This window comes from Babylonia areolata, chromosome 2 (genome assembly GCF_041734735.1).
Source record: "Babylonia areolata isolate BAREFJ2019XMU chromosome 2, ASM4173473v1, whole genome shotgun sequence".
NCBI lineage: Eukaryota > Metazoa > Mollusca > Gastropoda > Neogastropoda > Buccinidae > Babylonia > Babylonia areolata.
The window spans coordinates 3503390-3525054 of record NC_134877.1 but is presented as its reverse complement, the minus strand read 5'-3'; the positions used below and the strand labels follow the sequence as shown (position 1 = coordinate 3525054).

The 21665-nt window shown below is 40.0% G+C and overlaps 1 protein-coding gene across 1 annotated transcript in view; it reads right to left on the bottom strand.

The window, feature by feature from the left end:
- LOC143278698 (putative ubiquitin carboxyl-terminal hydrolase MINDY-4) overlaps positions 1 to 21279 on the bottom strand; it is a 25875-nt gene extending 4596 nt beyond the window's left edge. Inside the window, exons 1-15 of the mRNA XM_076583296.1 lie at positions 21138 to 21279; positions 19307 to 19426; positions 18592 to 18811; positions 18038 to 18213; positions 16865 to 17283; positions 14798 to 14966; positions 13823 to 13939; positions 11481 to 11569; positions 9737 to 9835; positions 8864 to 8927; positions 8150 to 8215; positions 6439 to 6509; positions 5163 to 5226; positions 3364 to 3525; positions 276 to 456 (exon numbers count right to left, since the gene is read on the bottom strand). Of these exons, the coding sequence (XP_076439411.1) occupies positions 276 to 456; positions 3364 to 3525; positions 5163 to 5226; positions 6439 to 6509; positions 8150 to 8215; positions 8864 to 8927; positions 9737 to 9835; positions 11481 to 11569; positions 13823 to 13939; positions 14798 to 14966; positions 16865 to 17283; positions 18038 to 18213; positions 18592 to 18811; positions 19307 to 19426; positions 21138 to 21206 (2086 nt within the window). The 5' untranslated portion in view covers positions 21207 to 21279. The remainder of the gene's footprint in view (positions 1 to 275; positions 457 to 3363; positions 3526 to 5162; positions 5227 to 6438; positions 6510 to 8149; positions 8216 to 8863; positions 8928 to 9736; positions 9836 to 11480; positions 11570 to 13822; positions 13940 to 14797; positions 14967 to 16864; positions 17284 to 18037; positions 18214 to 18591; positions 18812 to 19306; positions 19427 to 21137) is intronic.
- Between the last annotated feature and the right edge of the window lie 386 nt (positions 21280 to 21665).

Sequence of the window (21665 nt, the reverse complement as noted above, 5' to 3'; positions counted from 1 at the left end):
TACAACAGCAACAGCAGCTGACAGACTGATCACTCACAAATGGTGAGTTTTACATACAACAGCAACAGCAGATGACAACGGACAGCCTGATCACTCAAAAATGGTGAGTTTTACATACAACAGCAACAGCAGATGACACACTGATCACTCACAAATGGTGAGTTTTACATACAACAGCAACCGCAGTTGACAACGGACGCACTGATCACTCACAAATGGTGAGTTCAATCTACAACAGCAACAAGCAGATGACAACGGACACACTGATCACTCACAAATGGTGAGTTTGATCTCCTCCTGCTGGCGAGCCAACCCGTCGTAGTAGAACAGGTCAAAGCGACGCTCGGCCTTCCAGTCGGACATGAGGTCCAGGCGGACAGAGAAGAGCACGCTGAAGTGACTCTCGCTGCACACCACCCAGATGGGGTACTTGGGCGTCTTCAGGTAAGTGCCCACCTGGGTAGAACACATGACGAAATGTTTTTGGTGGTGGTTTTTGTCGGGGGTTTTTTTTTTCTTCCCCCTTTAATTCTTTTTTTTTTTTTTCCCTCCGACCAGCGCATCATATATTAATACATAATTTTTGCTCACTATATCAAGCAACACCATATACTCCACATTTAAAAGAAAGCATAAAAAAAAAAAGGAACCGTGACCCAACAAGTGCAGACTCCGGCAGGGGTCTGACATTCCTGTCCTGTGCAAACTACTATCCGCCTATGCAGAGAAAACGAAACTACGGCCGATAACCTCCCGGAAGTAGGTAACCTCCCCTTTGTCCCACTGGCTAGCGCCCTCTTTTTCCGGCAGCCATTATGACTCCTGTCCTGTGCTCTTCATACGGCTAAGTTTTTTTTCGTATTTTCTGTCTGTCTGTCGATTCTCTGGCGTTCTTGTTTTTTGTCAAATTTTGTCTCTAAGTATTACATATTGTTACTTAAGAATACAAAAACTAACATATACTCTTCAAAAAGAAAAAGTTATGTAAAAAAAAAAAAAAAAAAAAATTGACAATTAAAGTAGAGATTCCAAAACAGCATAATAATAATAATAACAACAACAACAATATGAATAACAAAGCTCTCAACCTATAAGAAGATCACAAAAACCTATTTGTTTATTTGTATGTTTGTGTGTTTTTATACTGAAATAAAAAGACAGCAAATGGAACACATTACTCTTTAATTTCATATCTGTTTACAAATAAGTCATTCTTTCTGAAAAAAACCCACCAACATCAAACAAACAAACCAAAAAAACAATGAAACGCAAAAGGGTGTCGGGGGTGGGGTGGGGTGAAAGAAAGTCTAATAAACACGATCGTATGCAAATTACATACAGGAAAGAAACCACAAGACTGCACATTAACCCCTTTACTGCAACTCATGAGTATGTGGTTCATCCGTCGGGATCAACGAGGACCATCTAGTCATCCTGGGGGTGGGTGGGTTGGGCTCTGTGGGTGCGCAGATGACTGGTCAGGCCAATTCGCGCCCGGAAGGTTCTGACGCAGTGTGGACAGGGGATAGTGGCGGCTGTCGGGGACTTGCTGGCACTGCTTTTCCTGGCCTATCTGCGTTGCTCTGGTGCAGCGATTCTGTTGGCCTCACAGGATTTGGCGCCTTTGTGGACAGCTGAACGCCACTTTGGTCTGTCCATTGCATTCAGCTCCCATACTCAAGTATGAGTACGCTCATCAGGGAAGGCTGTCACTTCTCTTGAGATACTCCATATATCCTCAATACATCCTCAATACAGAGTCCGTGGGGGTCTGGGTTTGAATCCCGCTCTCGCCCCCGAAAGCGGAGTATGGCTGCCTACGAGGCGTGGTAAAAACGGTCATACACGTGAAAGCCCACTCGTGTGCATACGAGTGAACGTGGGAGTTGCAGCCCACAAACGCAGAAGAAGAAGAAGAAGAAGAATCCCGCTCTCGCTCCTTCTCCCAAATTTGAGCGGAAAATCAAACTGAGCGTCTAGTCACTCGGATGAGACAATTAACTGTGCGGTACAGACTTGGTACATGGATAAAGAACCCATGGCAATGAAGGTGTGTTGTCCTTGACAAAACTCTGTGGAAGAAATCTACTCGAATAGGCACACAAATATAAGTGCATGCACTCAAGGCCTGACTAAGCATGTTGGGTTATGCTGCTGGTCAGGCATCAGGCATGTGGTGGTGTAGCGTGTATGGACTTGTCCTCACGCAGTGATGCCTCCTTGAGAAACTGAAACTGAAACTCTGTGAGATAGGACAGGGCTTTCAGGTCAGGATGTCAGTCGCCATTCTTTATCTGGGCTTCCTCCTTTGAGGATTACACATTACTTTTTTGTTCAGCAAACTCAATGATGTCCATGATATGAACACACAAAAAGTAGTGGCTCCATTTCCAACTCGTGCCACACTGATCTCTTTTCACCAAGGTTCAGCAGGCAAGGGATACTTCTTCTTCTTCTGCATTCACTCATATGCACACGAGTGGGCTTTTACGTGTATGACCGTTTTTACCCCGCCATGTAGGCAGCCATACTCCGTTTTCGGGGGTGTGCATGCTGGGTATGTTCTTGTTTCCATAACCCACCGAACGCTGACATGGATTACAGGATCTTTAACGTGCGTATTTGATCTTCTGCTTGCATATACACACGAAGGGGGTTCAGGCACTAGCAGGTCTGCACATATGTTGACCTGGGAGATTGTAAAAATCTCCACCCTTTACCCACCAGGCACCGTCACCGTGATTCGAACCTGGGACCCTCAGATTGACAGTCCAACGCTTTAACCACTCGGCTATTGCGCCCGTCAGCAGGCAAGGGATGAAGTGTAAAAAAAGCAAAACATTTTCACATGGTAAGGTGGTTAAGATCTTTTCGAAAAAAAAATGTCACGAACAAAAAGCAAGAACTCTCTGATATTCTCACAACAAAGAAGAATATGAATGCATAAATGCACACACACACACACACACACAGGCAGACACAAACACACACACACACACACACACACAGGCAGACACAAACACACACACAAACACACACACACACACACACAGGCAGACACAAAACACACACACACACCACACACACACACACACACACAGAGGCAGACACAAACACACACACAACACACACACACACACACAGGCAGACACAAACACACACACACAACACACACACACACACACACACACACACACAGGCAGACACAAACACACACACACACACACACACACACACAACACACACACACACACACACACAACACAACACACACACACACACACAACACACACACACACACAAGAACACAACTTAAAGCCAACCAACCAAGCACCACAACAAGAGCAGTAACACTTCCATCACCTGACAAGACTTGTAGTGCTCAAAAAGAGACATCAGTCCGATATCAGAACGAGCAGACACCCCCCGTAGCACCATAGAGTCTCCAGTGCCAGAGTCCAGCTCCATGACATCATTGAACACATTGGACACTGCCTCTCCAGTCAGCAGCAGATTCACAAGCTCCTGTAAAACCCATGAACTGCATATATTTCAAAGTATTTTTAAAAAAAACAGCCTTGAATTAGCACTTGACTGTAAAACTAATTCAGTAATTGTCAACTCTTGCTCCTGTACAACCCATGTGCCAATGTACTGCACACATTTCAACCTTGTTAAAAACCTCTGAATTATCACTGCATTGTAAAACTAATTAAGTGACTGTCAACTTTTGCTCTGGAACAATCCGTGAACCAACGCACTGCATACCTTGCAAAGCAGTGGAAAAAAAGCATGACAAATTATCACTGCATTGTTAAACCGATTAAGTAACTTTTTTACCAAGTAACTTTTGATCCTATACAACCAATCAATCCAAGTATTGCATACATTTCAACACAATTTAGAAAGAACCTTAAATTATCATTGCACTGTTAACCTAATAAAGTAACTGTAAGCTTTTGCGTCTGTACAATCCATGAACTGATGTATTGCACACATTTCAACATAGATTTAAAACACAGTTTTGCGTTGATTAACTATTTAAGTAACTGCCAGCCTTTAAGAAAAGACAAAGCAGGAATGCTAACCACAGAAAAAACATTAAGTAAAAAAACAAACATTCAGAAGAAACACTACAAAACTGTCTCCCAGAAATCTGTGTTACATTTTGCTCCCACTTTGTCTCATTGTTCTGCGTCAGTGGACTGCAACCTCCACATCCATTTACTTCCACGAACTGGGTTGTTACATCTGTGGCCATTTTAACCCACTCAGTACGGCCAGTCCTCTCTTCTCCTCTACACAGACCCCTCGGATGTCCAGTGGGTGTCGGAATGACCCAACCTTTAGCTTCCGTCGTCAGAATTGTGGTATTCTTTGTCAACATTCACCACTTCAGTATAAGAGCTTGCAATATTTTGATGATGATAATTGGGGTGAAACGCTGTTAACATCGTCTCTTTCGCCGTTCGTATGGAGAGAGTTATCCCTGCCACTGGGGCACCCATATGGGTATGTTCCAGGTTCCATAACCAACCAATGCTGACACTGATTATGGAATCTTCAATGCTTGTTATAAATTTCTCTTGTGCTCACTAGACACACACACACACACACACTGTTATTAATATTTACACCGTTGTAGGTTAATAGTTGTTGATATGCATATACATATTCTCCTTCCCATGACAACTCATTCAATACACACCACAACCTCTTTAGACTTTTTCTTATAATATACTTTTCCTCTGATACATAACATGTACTTTTTTTCTTCTTTTTTTCTTCTTTTTTTTATACACTAATTTTCACATGCATTCCCTTTCCTTTATACTCTACTTTACTCTTTTCCGTCTAAAAACACTTATAGTGAATAGACGTTAAACTGAAGAAAACACACACACACACACACACACACAAAGGGAACCAGACAGTGCTTTAGTTCATCAGAGACTGACAGCATTTACGTGAAATGCTGAAATAAGATTCATAAGTCTATACGTCCCATCTGCTGATCACCAAAAAAAAAAAGGAACGCACACACCAGTATAAAATGGTCTGGAGTACAAGTACACTGAATAAAAGAGGACACTGAGAAAACACACACATGTAACTAGACGACAGGGAACACAACTACTCAAAGGGCACCGCACTGTAAATACCTGGGTACAGTAGCCATGGGCTCCCATCAGCTTGCCTCCAACTTCATCCATGTCTTTCTTCACCCTGAGTAGCAAAGAAAAGGAAAAAAAAGAGAGGCAAGGCCTTCAAATTAAGTCCCCTAGCATTAATTACAGAGTAATTTCCCTTTTTTTTTAACTATCTGCACCAAAACGTTTGCAAAATAAATACAACTTCCATGCTCAGCAAAAGAAGTTCCTGTTTGAACAAAAAATGATAATACTGACTCCTCTTGTTGTTGTGTCAGAACAAGAGGTCAGAGTGCCAAGTTTAGAGAATACAAAAAATATAAATATAACAGTAAATGCAGTTTGCATATAATTAGGCTTCTTTTTTTATTTTTTTGTGCCCATCCCTGAGGTGCAATATTGTTTTAAACAAGATGACTGGAAAGAACTGAATTTTTCCTATTTTCATGCCAAATTTGGTGTCAACTGACAAAGTATTTGCAGAGAAAATGTCAATGTTAAAGTTTACCACGGACACACAGACACACGGACACACACACACACACACACACAACCGAACACCGGGTTAAATCATAGACTCACTTTGTTTACACAAGTGAGTAAAAAAAAAACTCGAAGTTTTTCTCTTTAACTGTTTCAGTTTCAAGGAGGCGACAAAAGTGTATGGACTGATCCATATGCACTACACTACATCGGACATATAAAAAGAAATATATAAATATGTATATTTGACAGACTGATGAGTTTGTTTTCTTTTTCCTTTTTATAATAATATATATATGTGTATATATATATCTATATCTATATCAATATCTATATATATATATATATAAAGGAGACAGGCAGATAAACAGCTGAACATCTGAAGGATTGTGCAGACAATTAAAAGCTTAATAATAATAATAATAATAATGGATACTTATATAGCACACTATCCAGAAATCTGCTCTAGGTGCTTTACAAAAACGCTTTTGTTAACATAATACATCATATCTATGTTACATACACACACCAAAATGTGACTACACACACACACACACACACACACACACACGCTGCATACATACATTTTAACATACATGTGTATCTAACAGCTACCCTAACACATACGCACACATAGGCAGGCACAAACTTACATAAACACACGCACACACAATACACATTCACATACATGCATGTAGTTATGTAAACATAAGCTTAACACTTCAATCGGTTTCATCATTCGTAAGCCTGGAACTTCACCGCGCACACGATGCAGCTGGGTGTGTCTCAAGAAGATGAAACCTACCTGTCAATTCCTCTGGACAGAATGGTTGAACACATTGCCAGCACCACTCCAGGATTGCCATCCATCTCATACTGCCATAGAAGGATACAAAATTATCAAAAACATCATGACATCACTGTAACAAAAGCTACAGTCCAAACTTTACTACTTTGCCACTTTTTATGAAGTCTGTCAGGATTAAGTTTCTTCATTTTTATTGACATATAAATCGTTCTCATCTGAAATGAAACAGACATCCCTCATCATTTGCAAAACAGATTTTAATTTAGACTGAAACTAAACATGTGTGAAACAACAATCTGACAGTGAGCAGTGTTGATGGAACTAAACATGTGTGAAACAACAATCTGACAGTTAGCAGTGTTGATGAAACTAAACATGTGTGAAACAACAATCTGACAGCAGTGTTGATGAAACTAAACATGTGTGAAACAACAATCTGACAGTTAACAGTGTTGATGGAACTAAACATGTGTGAAACAACAATCTGACAGTTAACAGTGTTGATGGAACTAAACATGTGTGAAACAACAATCTGACAGTTAACAGTGTTGATGGAACTAAACATGTGTGAAACAACAATCTGACAGTTAACAGTGTTGATGGAACTAAACGTGTGTGAAACAACAATCTGACAGTTAGCAGTGTTGATGGAACTAAACGTGTGTGAAACAACAATCTGACAGCAGTGTTGATGAAACTAAACATGTGTGAAACAACAATCTGACAGTTAGCAGTGTTGATGGAACTAAACATGTGTGAAACAACAATCTGACAGTTAGCAGTGTTGATGGAACTAAACATGTGTGAAACAACAATCTGACAGTTAGCAATGTTGATGGAACTAAACATGTGTGAAACAACAATCTGACAGTTAGCAGTGTTGATGAAACTAAACATGTGTGAAACAACAATCTGACAGTTAGCAGTGTTGATGAAACTAAACATGTGTGAAACAACAATCTGACAGTTAGCAGTGTTGATGGAACTAAACATGTGTGAAACAACAATCTGACAGTTAACAGTGTTGATGGAACTAAACGTGTGTGAAACAACAATCTGACAGTTAACAGTGGAGTGATGGCCTAGAGGTAATGCGTCCGCCTAGGAAGCGAGAGAATCTGAGCGCGCTGGTTCGAATTACGGCTCAGCCGCCGATATTTTCTCCCCCTCCACTAGACCTTGAGTGATGGTCTGGACGCTAGTCATTCGGATGAGACGATAAACCAAGGTCCAGTGTGCAGCACGCACTTAGCACACGTAAAAGAACCCACGGCAACAAAAGGGTTGTTCCTGGCAAAATTCTGTAGAAAAATCCACGTCAATAGGAAAAACAAATAAAACTGCACGCAGCAAAAATACAAAAAAAAATGGGTGGCGCTGTAGTATAGCAACGCGCTCTCCCTGGGGAGAGCAGCCCAAATTTCACACAGAGAAATCTGTTGTGATAAAAAGAAATACAAAATACAAATAATGGATCAAGGAAAATTGACAAGGGATGTAAACAGACATGGCAAGACAGATGTGAAAAAGGGAACACGTTCACAGCTTAACATGTAATGTACCCCACCCTCATTTAGGATTTACTTCATGCAATGTACATCAGTGTAACTAAAGACACACACACACACACACACACAAAACTACAAACACACACACACACACACACACACACACACACACACACACACTTTTATGTCTGCCCACCAACCTGTTTCACAGAGTCCTTCATGAAGTCTACAAGATCAGCGAAACTTGTAAAAGTGTACAGCATCATCTGAAAACAATCCACACGAAACATTAAAAACACGCCAGAAACACCAAGAACCAGACATGCTGACAGCACACACGTACCAAGGGTGTGAACTCAATCAAAAAACAGAATGAATCAATCAAATCAATCACATCAGAGATGTAGAGAGTATGAACAAAAAAACAAAACATCATACTGGATATGTATTGCAACAAATGTTAAATCTCATCTCAAAACTCACCTTTTCCCTCAGCAGTAAGTTCAATTGTGGCAGGTCCACTTCCTTTGCGTTAGCTGTGCTGGACTATGTATGTGTACATAACTACATGCATGTATATGAATGTGTATTGTGTGCGTGTGCGTTTATGTAAGTTTGTGCCTGCCTATGTGTGCGTATGTGTTAGGGTAGCTGTTAGATACATATGTATTGTTAAAATGTATATACGCAGTGTGTGCGTGCGTGCGTGCGTGTGTGCGTGTAGTCATATTTTGGTGTGTGTATGTAACATAGATGTAATGTTTTATGTTAACAAAGCCTTTTTGTAAAGCACCTAGAGCAGATTTCTGGATAGTATGCTATATAAGTATCCATTATTATTATTATTAAATGTGAGTCTCACTCAGAATGTACTGTCATATATCTGAAGCAGACCATGAAGACAGTGCACTCACCATTTCCGTCACCTCATCCTGCCGGAACTTTGAGGAACCCATGACGTATGTCTGATTGGATGGCCTGCAAATACATATCACTGTTTTTTCAGGGGTTTTTTTGTTTCTTTCTTTCTTTCTTTTTTGTTTCTTTTTATCAAAAGTGTAGTTTAAAAAAAAAAGAAAAAGAAAAACCATCACAAAAAGGAGACAGAAAGTTGCATGAACATGTTCACTACTACTACATACACACACAAACATGCATCCATTCCAAAGACTAAACACAGAAGCAAATCTGCACTTAAGTTATCAATAAATATGGTAATGACTGTCTTGGAAATTCTCCAACATCCACAAACGCCAGGCAGTCCTGCTATAACCTAGCTGTACCCACTCAAATGAACAGAACCACCCTGCTATAACCTAGCTATACCCATTCAAATGAACAGACCACCCTATACTATCCACGAGTTAGCTCACAGTGGCACAGATTCATCCTGAACAGCCTGTCATCCATCAAAAAGAATCTTCTTCTTCTTCTGCGTTCACTCGTATGCACACGAGTGGGCTTTTACGTGTATGACCGTTTTTACCCTGCCATGTAGGCAGCCATACTCCGTTTTCGGGGGTGTGCATGCTGGGTATGTTCTTGTTTCCATAACCCACCGAATGCTGACATGGGTTACAGGATCTTTAACGTGCGTATTTGATCTTCTGCTTGCATATACACACGAAGGGGGTTCAGGCACTAGCAGGTCTGCACATATGTTGACCTGGGAGATCGGAAAAATCACCGTGATTCGAACCCGGGACCCTCAGATTGACATTCCAACGCTTTAACCACTCGGCTATTGCGCCCGTCATCCAAAAGAACGAGCACAACACTTCACCCACATGGCTACGACAGCTCTGTGATGCTCCCCAGCTCGCCAGAAAATCCTGGCCAAGGCCAGGGCCAGGTACTTGGTTCTCTCGTTCCTGCTGGGTTTGAGACTGCCACAAAGAAACATGGTGACTTGTGAGACAAACGTTAGCTGCAATGGGATTAAACATTTACCAAACAGAGTAAAAAACTATACAATAACAAGAGAGGCAGGGCCTTCAAGACTCACTTGTGATAAATTAAGTCCCCTAGCATTAATTACAAAGTAATTTCCCTTTTTTACTATCTGCACCAAAAAACGTTTGCAAAATAAATAAAAAATTCCATGCTTAGCAAAAGAAGTTCCTGTTTGAACAAAAAATGATAATAATGACTCCTCTTGTTGTTGTGTCAAAATAAGAGGTCAAAGTGCCAAGTTTAGAGAATACAAAAAATATAAATATAACAGTAAATGCAGTTTGCATATAATTAGGCTTTTTTTTATTTATTTTTTTTGTGCCTATCCCAGAGGTGCAATATTGTTTTAAACAAGATGACTGGAAAGAACTGAATTTTTCCTATTTTTATGCCAAATTTGGTGCCAACTGACAAAGTATTTGCAGAGAAAATGTCAATGTTAAAGTTTACCACGGACACACAGACACACGGACACACACACACACACACACACACACACGCACACACACAGACAACCGAACACCGGGTTAAAACATAGACTCACTTTGTTTACACAAGTGAGTCAAAAAACATTTTTAAAGCAAAAATGTTTTTAATGGATACAAAACAGTGTAGAAAACAACTACAAAAAGCTGGCCTTTTCTTTAACATGTGGAGGTACCAAAGAGCATAAAATATTCACAAGTAAAAAAAAAAAGAAAAAAAATTAACACAATAAAAGCAACAATGTTTCCAAACATATTCCAACACATGCTAGCAAAAATTAGCAGCTTACATTCACTGGATCTGAAACTGAACCTTTTTAAATTATTTTTGTCTAATCAAAGCATTCATTTAATGCATCATTTGTTTAAAAAAAAAAAAAAAAGTAACTGCCAACTGAACTGTAAAGAAAAAAAAGAAAACTGATATTTTTGTCGATGAAAACACTATGCAAAGTTAAAAAAAAAAAAAAGGAAAAAAAAAAGAAGACGAAATAATGTCTAAATAAAATCATAAGAACTGACACATGATAGACAGTGATAAAGGATACAAGAGCATCAACTAGCAAGATGAAAAAAATCAACTTTGTGTAGTTGGAATGAAAAGTAAGGGTTTTTTTTGTTGTTGTTGTTTTTGTTCTGATCATTTCTTCATCTGTCACTTGAATGTAGAGTGATGGCCTAGAGGTAACGCGTCCGCCTAGGAAGCGAGAGAGAATCTGAGCGCACTGGTTCGAATCACGGCTCAGCCGCCGATATTTTCTCCCCCTCCACTAGACCTTGAGTGGCGGTCTGGACGCTAGTCATTCGAATGAGACGATAAACCGAGGTCCCATGTGCAGCATGCACTAAGTGCACGTAAAAGAACCCACGGCAACAAAAAGGTTGTTCCTGGCAAAATTCTGTAGAAAAATCCACTTCGATAGGAAAAACAAATAAAACTGCACGCAGGAAAAAATACAAAAAAAAAAAAGGGTGGCGCTGTAGTGTAGCGACGCGCTCTTCCTGGGGAGAGCAGCCCGAATTTCACACAGAGAAATCTGTTGTGATAAAAAGAAATACAAATACAAATATGGTGTGGGATAAAAGCAAATACCTGCTCCCTTGAGGAAGCTTATCCTCTCCAAACAGCATTTCCTGTAGAACAACTGCCTGCACAGCTGCCAGCACCCCACATGGTCCTCCCTGCGTCAACCAGTCAATCAATCAATCAACCAGTTATCAATCAATCAGTCAATCAATCAACCAGTTATCAATCAATCAGTCAATCAATCAACCAGTTATCAATCAATCAGTCAATCAATCAACCAGTTATCAATCAATCAGTCAATCAATCAACCAGTTATCAATCAATCAGTCAATCAGTCAGTCAATCAATCAGTCAATCAATCAACCAGTTATCAATCAATCAACCAGTTATCAATCAGTCAATCAATCAATCAATCAACCAGTTATCAATCAATCAATCAGTCAATCAATCAATCAATCAATCAATCAATCAACCAGTTAATCAATCTACCGATCAACTGAAAAGCCATTTGTCTACCTCCACTTCCCTGACCACAAACTGTGTGCCAAGTCCATCTATCAATCAATAAAAACCTACCAACCCATCAATGATGCAGTCAATCAACCAATCAAATAATCCATCAACTGGTGAAAACCACATGCGGAACCCAGAATGACGTGGCAAGAGAAATGACTTGAGAGATTCTTCAATTCTTCCCTCATGTTAGCTCTTCCTTCCTTCCACAGCGTGACCACAGAGCGCAACAGCCGAATGGTTAAAGCGTTGGACTGTCAATCTGAGGGTCCTGGGTTCGAATCACGGTGACGACGCCTGGTGGGTAAAGGGTGGAGATTTTTCCGATCTCCCAGCTCAACATATGCGCAGACCTGCCAGTGCCTGAACCCCCTTCGCGTGTATGCGCACGCAGAAGATCAAACACGCACGTTAAAGATCCTGTAATCCATGTCAGCGTTCGGTGGGTTATGGAAACAAGAAATATACCCGGCATGCACACCCGCGAAAACGGAGTATGGCTGCCTACATGGCGGGGTAAATAAAAAAACCAAAACGGTCATACACGTAAAATGTTACATGTCTGTCTGAGTGTGTATGTGTGTGCATCTGAAATCTGATTGAATGACACAGGAAACGAATGATGAGCGCCCAGTGGCAGCCGTCAGTCGGCTCTACCCAGGTAGGCAGCCTGTGGTGCAAATGTCCCGGTGTATGTAAAGCGCTTAGAGCTTGGTCTCTGACCGAGGATGGGCGCTATATAAGTATCCACATCAATCAATCAATCAAATGTTGATTATTCTGTCGCTGTTTGGGGGGGATCTGCAGGAAAAAGCACTAATTCTTGAAAAAAATTAAATCAAATTAAAAAATAAATAAATAAATAAAAAATCTCGACCACTACGGCTAGCAAAGCGCCCCCAGGGGATAAATCTTGACCGGCACAGCTCCAGCCCATCATATGCTTTAATCCATGATCCCTTCACAAAGAATGAAAAATAGTACTTCACTCCTTCCTTTTCTCTTTCTTTTCTCCTCCCTCCTTTCTCTACAGCCCCATTACCGTCAAGTTCGGTCTATAAGCCGCGACTTTTTACCCCAGCTTCAACCTCTGCGGCTTGTACAATGATGCGGCTTATTTGCGGATTTTAACGATCCCGGGAGTGTCACGTTCTCGTCTATTCTTAGCTGCCCTTCAACTCACCAAAATCATGATTTCTGTCCATGAATTTTTGGATGAGCTTCAGGATAGTGTGCTAACTGTTCACGTTTTATAAATCAAATCCGCACACATTAAAGCCTTCAGATCAGCATTCAGTTCTACTCTGCTCAAGCGTACACCCTCATCATGCCGAAAACGCAACGTTATGCCTATGATGCAGCCTTCAAATTGAAGGCGATCGACCTAGCAGACGACAGTGCAAGTGACGAGCCAGCAGTGACCTCCACCTTCATTTTCATGAAGTGAAAGCGAGGCTGAAGTCAGTGACAAGATGGCGGAGGAAGCTGTGCTGGTTCTCTTCAACTCGGACACTGAAGACGAAGATTTTTGTGGATTCAGTGAGCAGGATGATGTTGAATTAATGTGACTATCCCTAAATTATGGATCTTATTTTCGTTGTGTTTATTTATTATTTTTTTGTGACACTAGCAGTATTTTCATTTGCTTTTCTTTGTGTTGTTCCCGCTTGTGTTTATTTCATAACCTACAGTGCCGAATGGCTTTTCGGTACTGGAAATTAGTGCGGCTTATAAACTGGTGTGGCTTATGTATGTATAAAGTTCAACAATTTTTTTCCAAAATTTAGTGGGTGCGGCTTACATACCAGTGCGCTCAATAGACTGAACTTTATGGTAATTGTTAGGGGGAAAAAAAAGAAGGAAAAAGCAATAAGAAAGACAAAAAAAGACCTTGCCTTTTTTTGCACAATGCCATACTGAAGATCAGGCAAGTCACAAAAGGCAAAACTCTGAAGGCGCCACTCGTCATTGTAGTACTGCATGGAACTGCCAAAAACCACCAGCTTGAGGGCCTGAAAATGCACCAAAACATGTTAGTTCACTCACTGTGTCATCTTGGTATTGTTCTCTTTGTTCTCGGATTGTTATGATGCTGTTCATTTTCTACAACGAATATGTCTTCGAACTAATCTTTCTCTGTAATGATTATTACTTGGTATCAATTCTTTCCCTATAATACATAAAAAGAAAAAAGATTTGTGCTTTTAAACTCTCATTAAAAGATGATTCATTACAATGACTCCCCACTTTCGAGTCAGATCCATACAGGATCAAACAAATGAACTGGGTTTTTTTCTACTTTTTTCAAAATCATCATCATGAACTGCTTGTGTATCAATGATACATTTTTCAAGCATTTTCAATTGTTTTGCTCTCAAGTTCTATCATGGTATCAATTCCACCACATTATCATCCAATGACAAATGACGCTCACACAAGTCGCAAAACCATAAAGGAAATCATGTAAAACTGAAAGGAAACTGTTCGCCGGGCGCAATAGCCGAGTGGTTAAAGCGTTGGACTGTCAATCTGAGGGTCGAATCACGGTGACGGCGCCTGGTGGGTAAATGGTGGAGATTTTTACGATCTCCCAGGTCAACATATGTGCACACCTGCTAGTGCCTGAACCCCCTTCGTGTGTATATGCAAGCAGAAGATCAAATACGCACGTTAAAGATCCTGTAATCCATGTCAGCGTTCGGTGGGTTATGGAAACAAGAACATACCCAGCATGCACACCCCCGAAAACGGAGTATGGCTGCCTACATGGCGGGGTAAAAACGGTCATACACGTAAAAGCCCACTCGTGTGCATACGAGTGAACGCAGAAGAAGAAGAAGAAGAAGAAGAAGAGAGGAAACTGTTCTCACAATAGCAGTGTGGGTGTCGATGGGCTTGGAGTCCAGCTGTTTGACCTGCTTTCTCTGTGTCACTCTGGAGGTGGGCTGCAGCTGCACATCGTTCAGTTCATCCTCAAAGTCATCCACATCTCCCACCTCCAGGTCTCCCACTTTCATGCTGGATGGCTTGGCTGAACTCCTGTAGGATGATAACAAGTTTTCATTATTATCAGCCACCATGGCAAAGTGTGAAGTCCTGTAGGATAATAACAAGTTTTCACCATTGCAAAGTGTGAAGTCCTGTAGGATAATAACAAGTTTTCACCATGGCAAAGTGTGAAGTCCTGTAGGATAATAACAAGTTTTCACCATGGCAAAGTGTGAAGTCCCGTAGGATGATAACAAGTTTTCATTATTATCAGCCACCATGGCAAAGTGTGAAGTCCTGTAGGATGATAACAAGTTTTCATTATTATCAGCCACCATGGCAAAGTGTGAAGTCCTGTAGGATGATAACAAGTTTTCATTACAAGCCACCATGGCAAAGTGTGAAGTCCTGTAGGATGATAACAAGTTTTCATTACAAGCCACCATGGCAAAGTGTGAAGTCCTGTAGGAAGATAACAAGTTTTCATTACAAGCCACCATGGCAAAGTGTGAAGTCCTGCAGGATGATAACAAGTTTTCATTACAAGCCACCATGGCAAAGTGTGAAGTCCTGCAGGATGATAACAAGTTTTCACCATGGCAAAGTGTGAAGTCCTGTAGGATGATAACAAGTTTTCACCATGGCAAAGTGTGAAGTCCTGTAGGATAATAACAAGTTTTCACCATGGCAAAGTGTGAAGTCCTGTAGGATGATAACAAGTTTTCATTACAAGCCACCATGGCAAAGTGTGAAGTCCTGTAGGAAGATAACAAGTTTTCATCATTACCAGCCACCATGGCAAAGTTTGAAGTCCTGTAGGATGATAACAAGTTTTCATCATTACCAGCCACCATGGCAAAGTTTGAAGTCCTGTAGGAAGATAACAAGTTTTCATCATTACCAGCCACCATGGCAAAGTTTGAAGTCCTGTAGGAAGATAACAAGTTTTCATCATTACCAGCCACCATGGCAAAGTTTGAAGTCCTGTAGGATGATAACAAGTTTTCACCATGGCAAAGTGTGAAGTCCTGTAGGATGATAACAAGTTTTCATTATTATCAGCCACCATGGCAAAGTGTGAAGTCCTGTAGGATGATAACAAGTTTTCATTACAAGCCACCATGGCAAAGTGTGAAGTCCTGTAGGAAGATAACATGTTTTTATCATTACCAGCCACCATGGCAATGTGGTTAGCATCTCGGACAGACTGACAACCAGGAGAATGTGGGTTTTTGCTGTGCAGAGGTGGGATTTGGGGGTCAGGGAAGGGTGTGTGTGTGGGGGGGGGGGGGAGGGAGGGGGGGGGCAGTGGCCAGCTCCTACCCAGAGTTGAGTGTGCTCCGGGATAAAAATTGGATGACTGGGACCGCAGTGCATCATCATCTTATTTTATGGATGAATCTTTGGGAATGTTGCTCAACTTTCCTGACCAAGTCTGCAGAAGTCTGTGTCTCTCAGGTCTGGCTGACATCAGGAAATACTGTGAAGGGAAGCGCAGAGAATAGTTTTTTCATCTAAAAAGATCCCCACAGATAGTATCGTCATCACCCTTGTCAAAATTCATTTTCAATGTAGAGTAATGTATCATCTTTTTCAACATTTTATCTTTATTTTTAGTACAGAAAAACAAAGGAAAGACTACTTAATGGTTTTTAATGATTAAAAAAAAAAATCAAGAAAAACAGATAAATATAGACAAAGCCGGCTGGATCGCTGACGAAAACTACGCAAGTGAGTAGCCTTCTTTGACTGAGAGATCGGTTTAACTTGGTAGTCATTACAGAAATTTAGTTGAGCAAAAAATACTCAATCTGAATATTTCTTAAAAACTTAATTGAGCACTGAACAAATAAAATCTAAACATTTCTTATATGCAAAGCATTAGCCCAAGAGATGGAGAGGCCCTTGAACATGAACCTTGTCGAATGCTCTGCCTGATCTCCACTCACCCTGACCGTAAGGACGAAGCGGGCGGGCGACTGGATGTCTTTTCAACTCCAAAGCTGGAGGTGTTCACACTGTAGCCACTGTCGCTGGATGTCTCCGACTTCTCACTCAGACGACGACTCAGCTGGCTGGCCTTCTGCTCTCCAGCACTAAGCAGCTCCTGGAAGGATGAAGTCTTCGGCGTATCAGGTTTGCTTGAAGCAGGTTTTACAGAAGACACAGGTTTTGTGGAAGATACGTCACCCTGTGGAAGACCGAGATCACCCCAGAAACTGTCAGAGCTTGAAGAATTACCCAGACCATTGCTGCCACTTTGAAAGTCTCTTGCAGGTTCAGAGTCCCGTTGTGGATACAAACCTGCTTGTTTGGTGTTGAAGGCTGTGGTTTTGGACTTGGGAACACGCCTCCTACTGGCCGAATCCTGCAAAGACGTGATTTCCACGATGAATAACTGGAAAAAGCAAGCACTGTGACTGATACATTTTATAGAAATTAGCACTGTGTGACTAAGCTATCACCACCAGATCATGAATATTCAGAGTTACTGAAAAATGGAATGTAAGTAAATTACATTTATTTCCTTGACTGCGTTCCATAAAGCATAAGCTAATGTCTAGTAAAAAGGATGAACTACACATTATCTCACTTCAGATAAAAGCAAAGATGAAAAGAAAACTTTTAAAGATTATTCTACATATCTCACTTCAGATAAAAGCAAAGATGAAAAGAAAACTTTAAAAAATAATAATTAAAAAAAAAATATATATATATATATATGTATATATATATACATACATACATACATACATATATATATATATATATATATATATATATATATATATAGAAGAGAGATAGATAGATAGATAGATAGATAGATAGATAGACAGATAGACAGATTAGATAGATGGATAGATTGATAGATAGATAGATAGACAGATACAGACATATTACAATTCAAACACTTTAAAGACTTTATCTAATAATTATTTACCAAATTCACTTTTTTTTTCCAAAGCATACAGATAAACTGACTCCCTTTTTATCAATCCAGAAAAAAACTGTGTAATTATATTGCAACGTAATAGGCTAAGTCATTTCTCATCAAATACTTACGTTTTTTTTTCTCATGTTTCAAATTCAATCATTCTTAATCACAACATCTACTCACTTACATCCATTGTGCTGATGATTGCTCCAGTTTTTGTTTTGGCAGACAAAGGACGATTAACTTTGGTGCGAGAAAATCCATCCTCTGATGCCTCTCTTGTAAGCAGACCCATCTTCCCATCTCCCACTAGCGTCTCACTGTCCAGTTCGTCATCAATCAGAACTTCATGGTCATTTCGACCTGTCAGAGCAACAATGTTCATTCAGAAGTCATACATGACTGCCACATGATTTACTTTCATCAAAATATAGGATTGTGTCAACAGAGATAGTTTAAAGCCATAGAAACAGGAGTATTTGTTGAGTCATGAATGACAAAAACAGCATTTCGTTTATGTGTATACTCAAGTACATTCTGAAGTCTTAAAATCTAATTCATTTCCAAATCTGACCTTTACAACTAAGAATGTGAGAACAGCAGACACACATGGTATCTATACTGATAAAATAAATATATTGCCGACGAACTGCCTGACAAAGCAAGGGCAGAAACACATTGAAAGTTCACCAGATAAAGACAAGATTATATCGCAGACTTAAATGATGAGTATCTATTTACCTCTTCTAGTAGAAAGTGCTGCTGTTGTTGGTCTTGCCAGCGGTGTCAAATACTTGTCGCTGCTGCCACTTGGCGGATTCTGTTTCACCATATTTTTGCTGCCTGATGAAAAGTCTGAACCAAATGTGCCTTTCTCTTTTTCGCATCTTTCAAAGGGATCTTTTTCCAAGAAGAATTTGGTCATTACTTCCAACATGGCACGTAGCGGTGAATCTTGCTCCTAGACATTCACAAATCAAATTGCCTGATCATTACAATGTATTTCTATTTTTAATAAAAATCACTGAAAAAAGGGTAAACATTATAACTTCTGCTTTAAGTCTTTGCCATGCAAAAAATGAAAATAAAAATAAATAAAATATCATAAACATAAGTGATACACACACTACATTTCATCTTCAATACTTAACGTCAGTCCTTTTGGCTGAAGAAAACTTTTAAAGTAAAAAAGCAAAAAACAAAAAAAACTAAGAAATAGAAATGAAAATAATAAAAACTGTAGCCAACCTTATTTTATTATCATTGTGAAATAGATGTCAGTTAAAATGCAACCTTTCTAAATAACTTAACAGACTTTATTTCAAGTCTTGCTAATTATGTAATTTATTACATTATCTGTCAGTTCAAATCTCATTTACTGATTTACAGGTGGCCATATTAGCCTGTGTTGCAACCTCAACTATAAATACCAATCCACAACACTGCTAGATCAAACCTTATTTAACTTGACCAGTTTTTCAAGGTGAAGCTCTTTCATCAGCATCTGTCTGTTACTGATGCTTCCTTGTCGCCTTGGGCACTCCTGGTCCATCACCTGTAAAGTGGACTTCATGCCCTGCCCAGAAAACAGTGGCACCTGTGGTTTGAGATTTGTAATGGGTTATTAAATCATGAACTACACACACACACACACACACTGTTTATTCAAATTTTAAAATCAAAACAGCTAGGCAGATGCATTTCAGGATCAGAAAGAGAGAAACTGAGATACAGAGTAAGACTGAGACAGACAGTATTCCTCAACAAGGAAAACTAGATGTACTGATGTATAGCTACTGGGTGGTAAAGAAATCTTTTTGAGCACATTGGTACCACATGCACAAGGCCTTTCATAAACCAGCCTACACTGTTATGCCACTGTTATTTATCATATCAGACTTGTCCACATGCAGACTGAGAAGATTCTAAAGAGAAAACCTTGATAATATCTTCTGGAAAATATTCTGTGGTGTGCTAGATCTAGAATGTATGCTGGTCATCTTTTTTGCTTCTGGCAGCCAACATCAACAGGCTAAAGAACCTTCTGTCAGATGAGATGGAGGTTCTGAGGTAAAAAAAAAAAAGAAAAAAAAAAGACCTGAATAAGGAGTGTCTGAGTTGTTATGCTGCAGTGTGAGGAACTGCCAGCAGGCTTCAAGCACTTCTAGATCTTACAAGGCCTGGGTAAACCAAAGCCATGGTCACCTCGTAGATTTTAGAGCTAGGCCTTAACCCTTTCACTGCCAAGCTTGTATTTATGCAGCAGCTAGGTAGAGGACCCATGTCACTGAAGGGTGACCAGATCATGGGTCTGTTATCCATGAACCTAGTGCTCTTTATGTTCGGTGGTAGTACAGGCCGTATTTTCTACACACCACAGGGGGAATCCCCAGCTATTAGTAGACTCCATATTTTCTGTGTTTGTAGCACAAGGGGATTTTGCACTCAAAATTGACTGATGGTGAAAGGGTTAGCACTGCACTAACAAATCCTAGACAAGAATGAGATTGATTTCTGTCCATGATTAAACAGGACTGAAGCAAAAGTATATTGAAAAAAAGATCAGAAAGTTGATTGTGGCTCCTCAGCTTGAACAAGAAGAAAGATAGAGAACCTATATATGCAAAGACTGACATCATGCACACAAAAATAATAAAAAGAAAAAAAGAAAAAAAAGATTGACATTATGGACTGGAGAGATTGTGATAATGACGCAGTAGCAACTTCAGCAGAAGACTGTCTCAATCTGTAATTGTTTGAGGTGAGAAACTTGTCTGACTGTCGGATGTTCATGAGGGGTGTGACTAGAATATGGGTGCTACGGAGCAGGCAGTGTGTCGTTCACGAATCACTTGCTGGGTAGTGCATTGTGTTGACAGAAGTGTGGCCATAGTGAAACTTTACTTGACAAAAGTTGAGAGATGGAACCTTTCGTGTCTCTTTTACAGAGCTGATCATTCCAGGTTGATAAATATATCGTCCACAGTTGATGCCTGCCTTTATTAGTTTGCAATTCATGTGGCTGTTCTCTGTACCTTTTCCAAAACACTAAAGAGCCGATACTCAAACGGATTGCTGTTCTTCGTCTCGAAATCAGTTATGGCTCCTGACACATCTTTAATCACTGCCTTGAGAGATCTCGAAGGTATTTTACGGTAGATGCGGAGTTTACTGCGACAGATCCATTGCATTCTCAAGCACAAATACATCTGATAATGTGTGGGTTTACAAGATTCCAGACTAACTTTGTGCCCAGCAACCGTTTTCGATCCACAACACATCCTTACCTTTCGACTAAGATACTCTCTGACAACAGATTCAGTGACGGATTCTATAAAATCATTATCAGGGGTCATTGTCGTATATTTTCTTTCTTTTACAACCGCGAAAATGAAAAAGTATTGAATGTTCAACTGCAGTGGTCTCAGCTTGTCGGCCTGGTGGCAGCCATTTTTACACAAATACCAAGTTTATTCATTAGTAAGACTGGATACGAAGGAATGCAACATCTAGTATTCTGTATAAATCACAAATTTAGATTTGTTAAATGGAAGTTTTCAAAATATTCAGCACCTTTTGTTTTTTTTAATTAATGTAGCCAGAGAAACGATTAAACTGGGGAAAATGCCATTGCATTTTAATGGGGAGGGTACTCTTGTGTAAAATAATGCAAATAAAGTTCCAGACGACGTTTCATACATTGACCTGGAAACATCTCAATGTTTTTATGTATCGTGTGTCAATAGACCGAATTCCACAGAATTCCATAAGCTGAGCAATTAATGATAAAATTAATCATGATTTTATTGTAATGA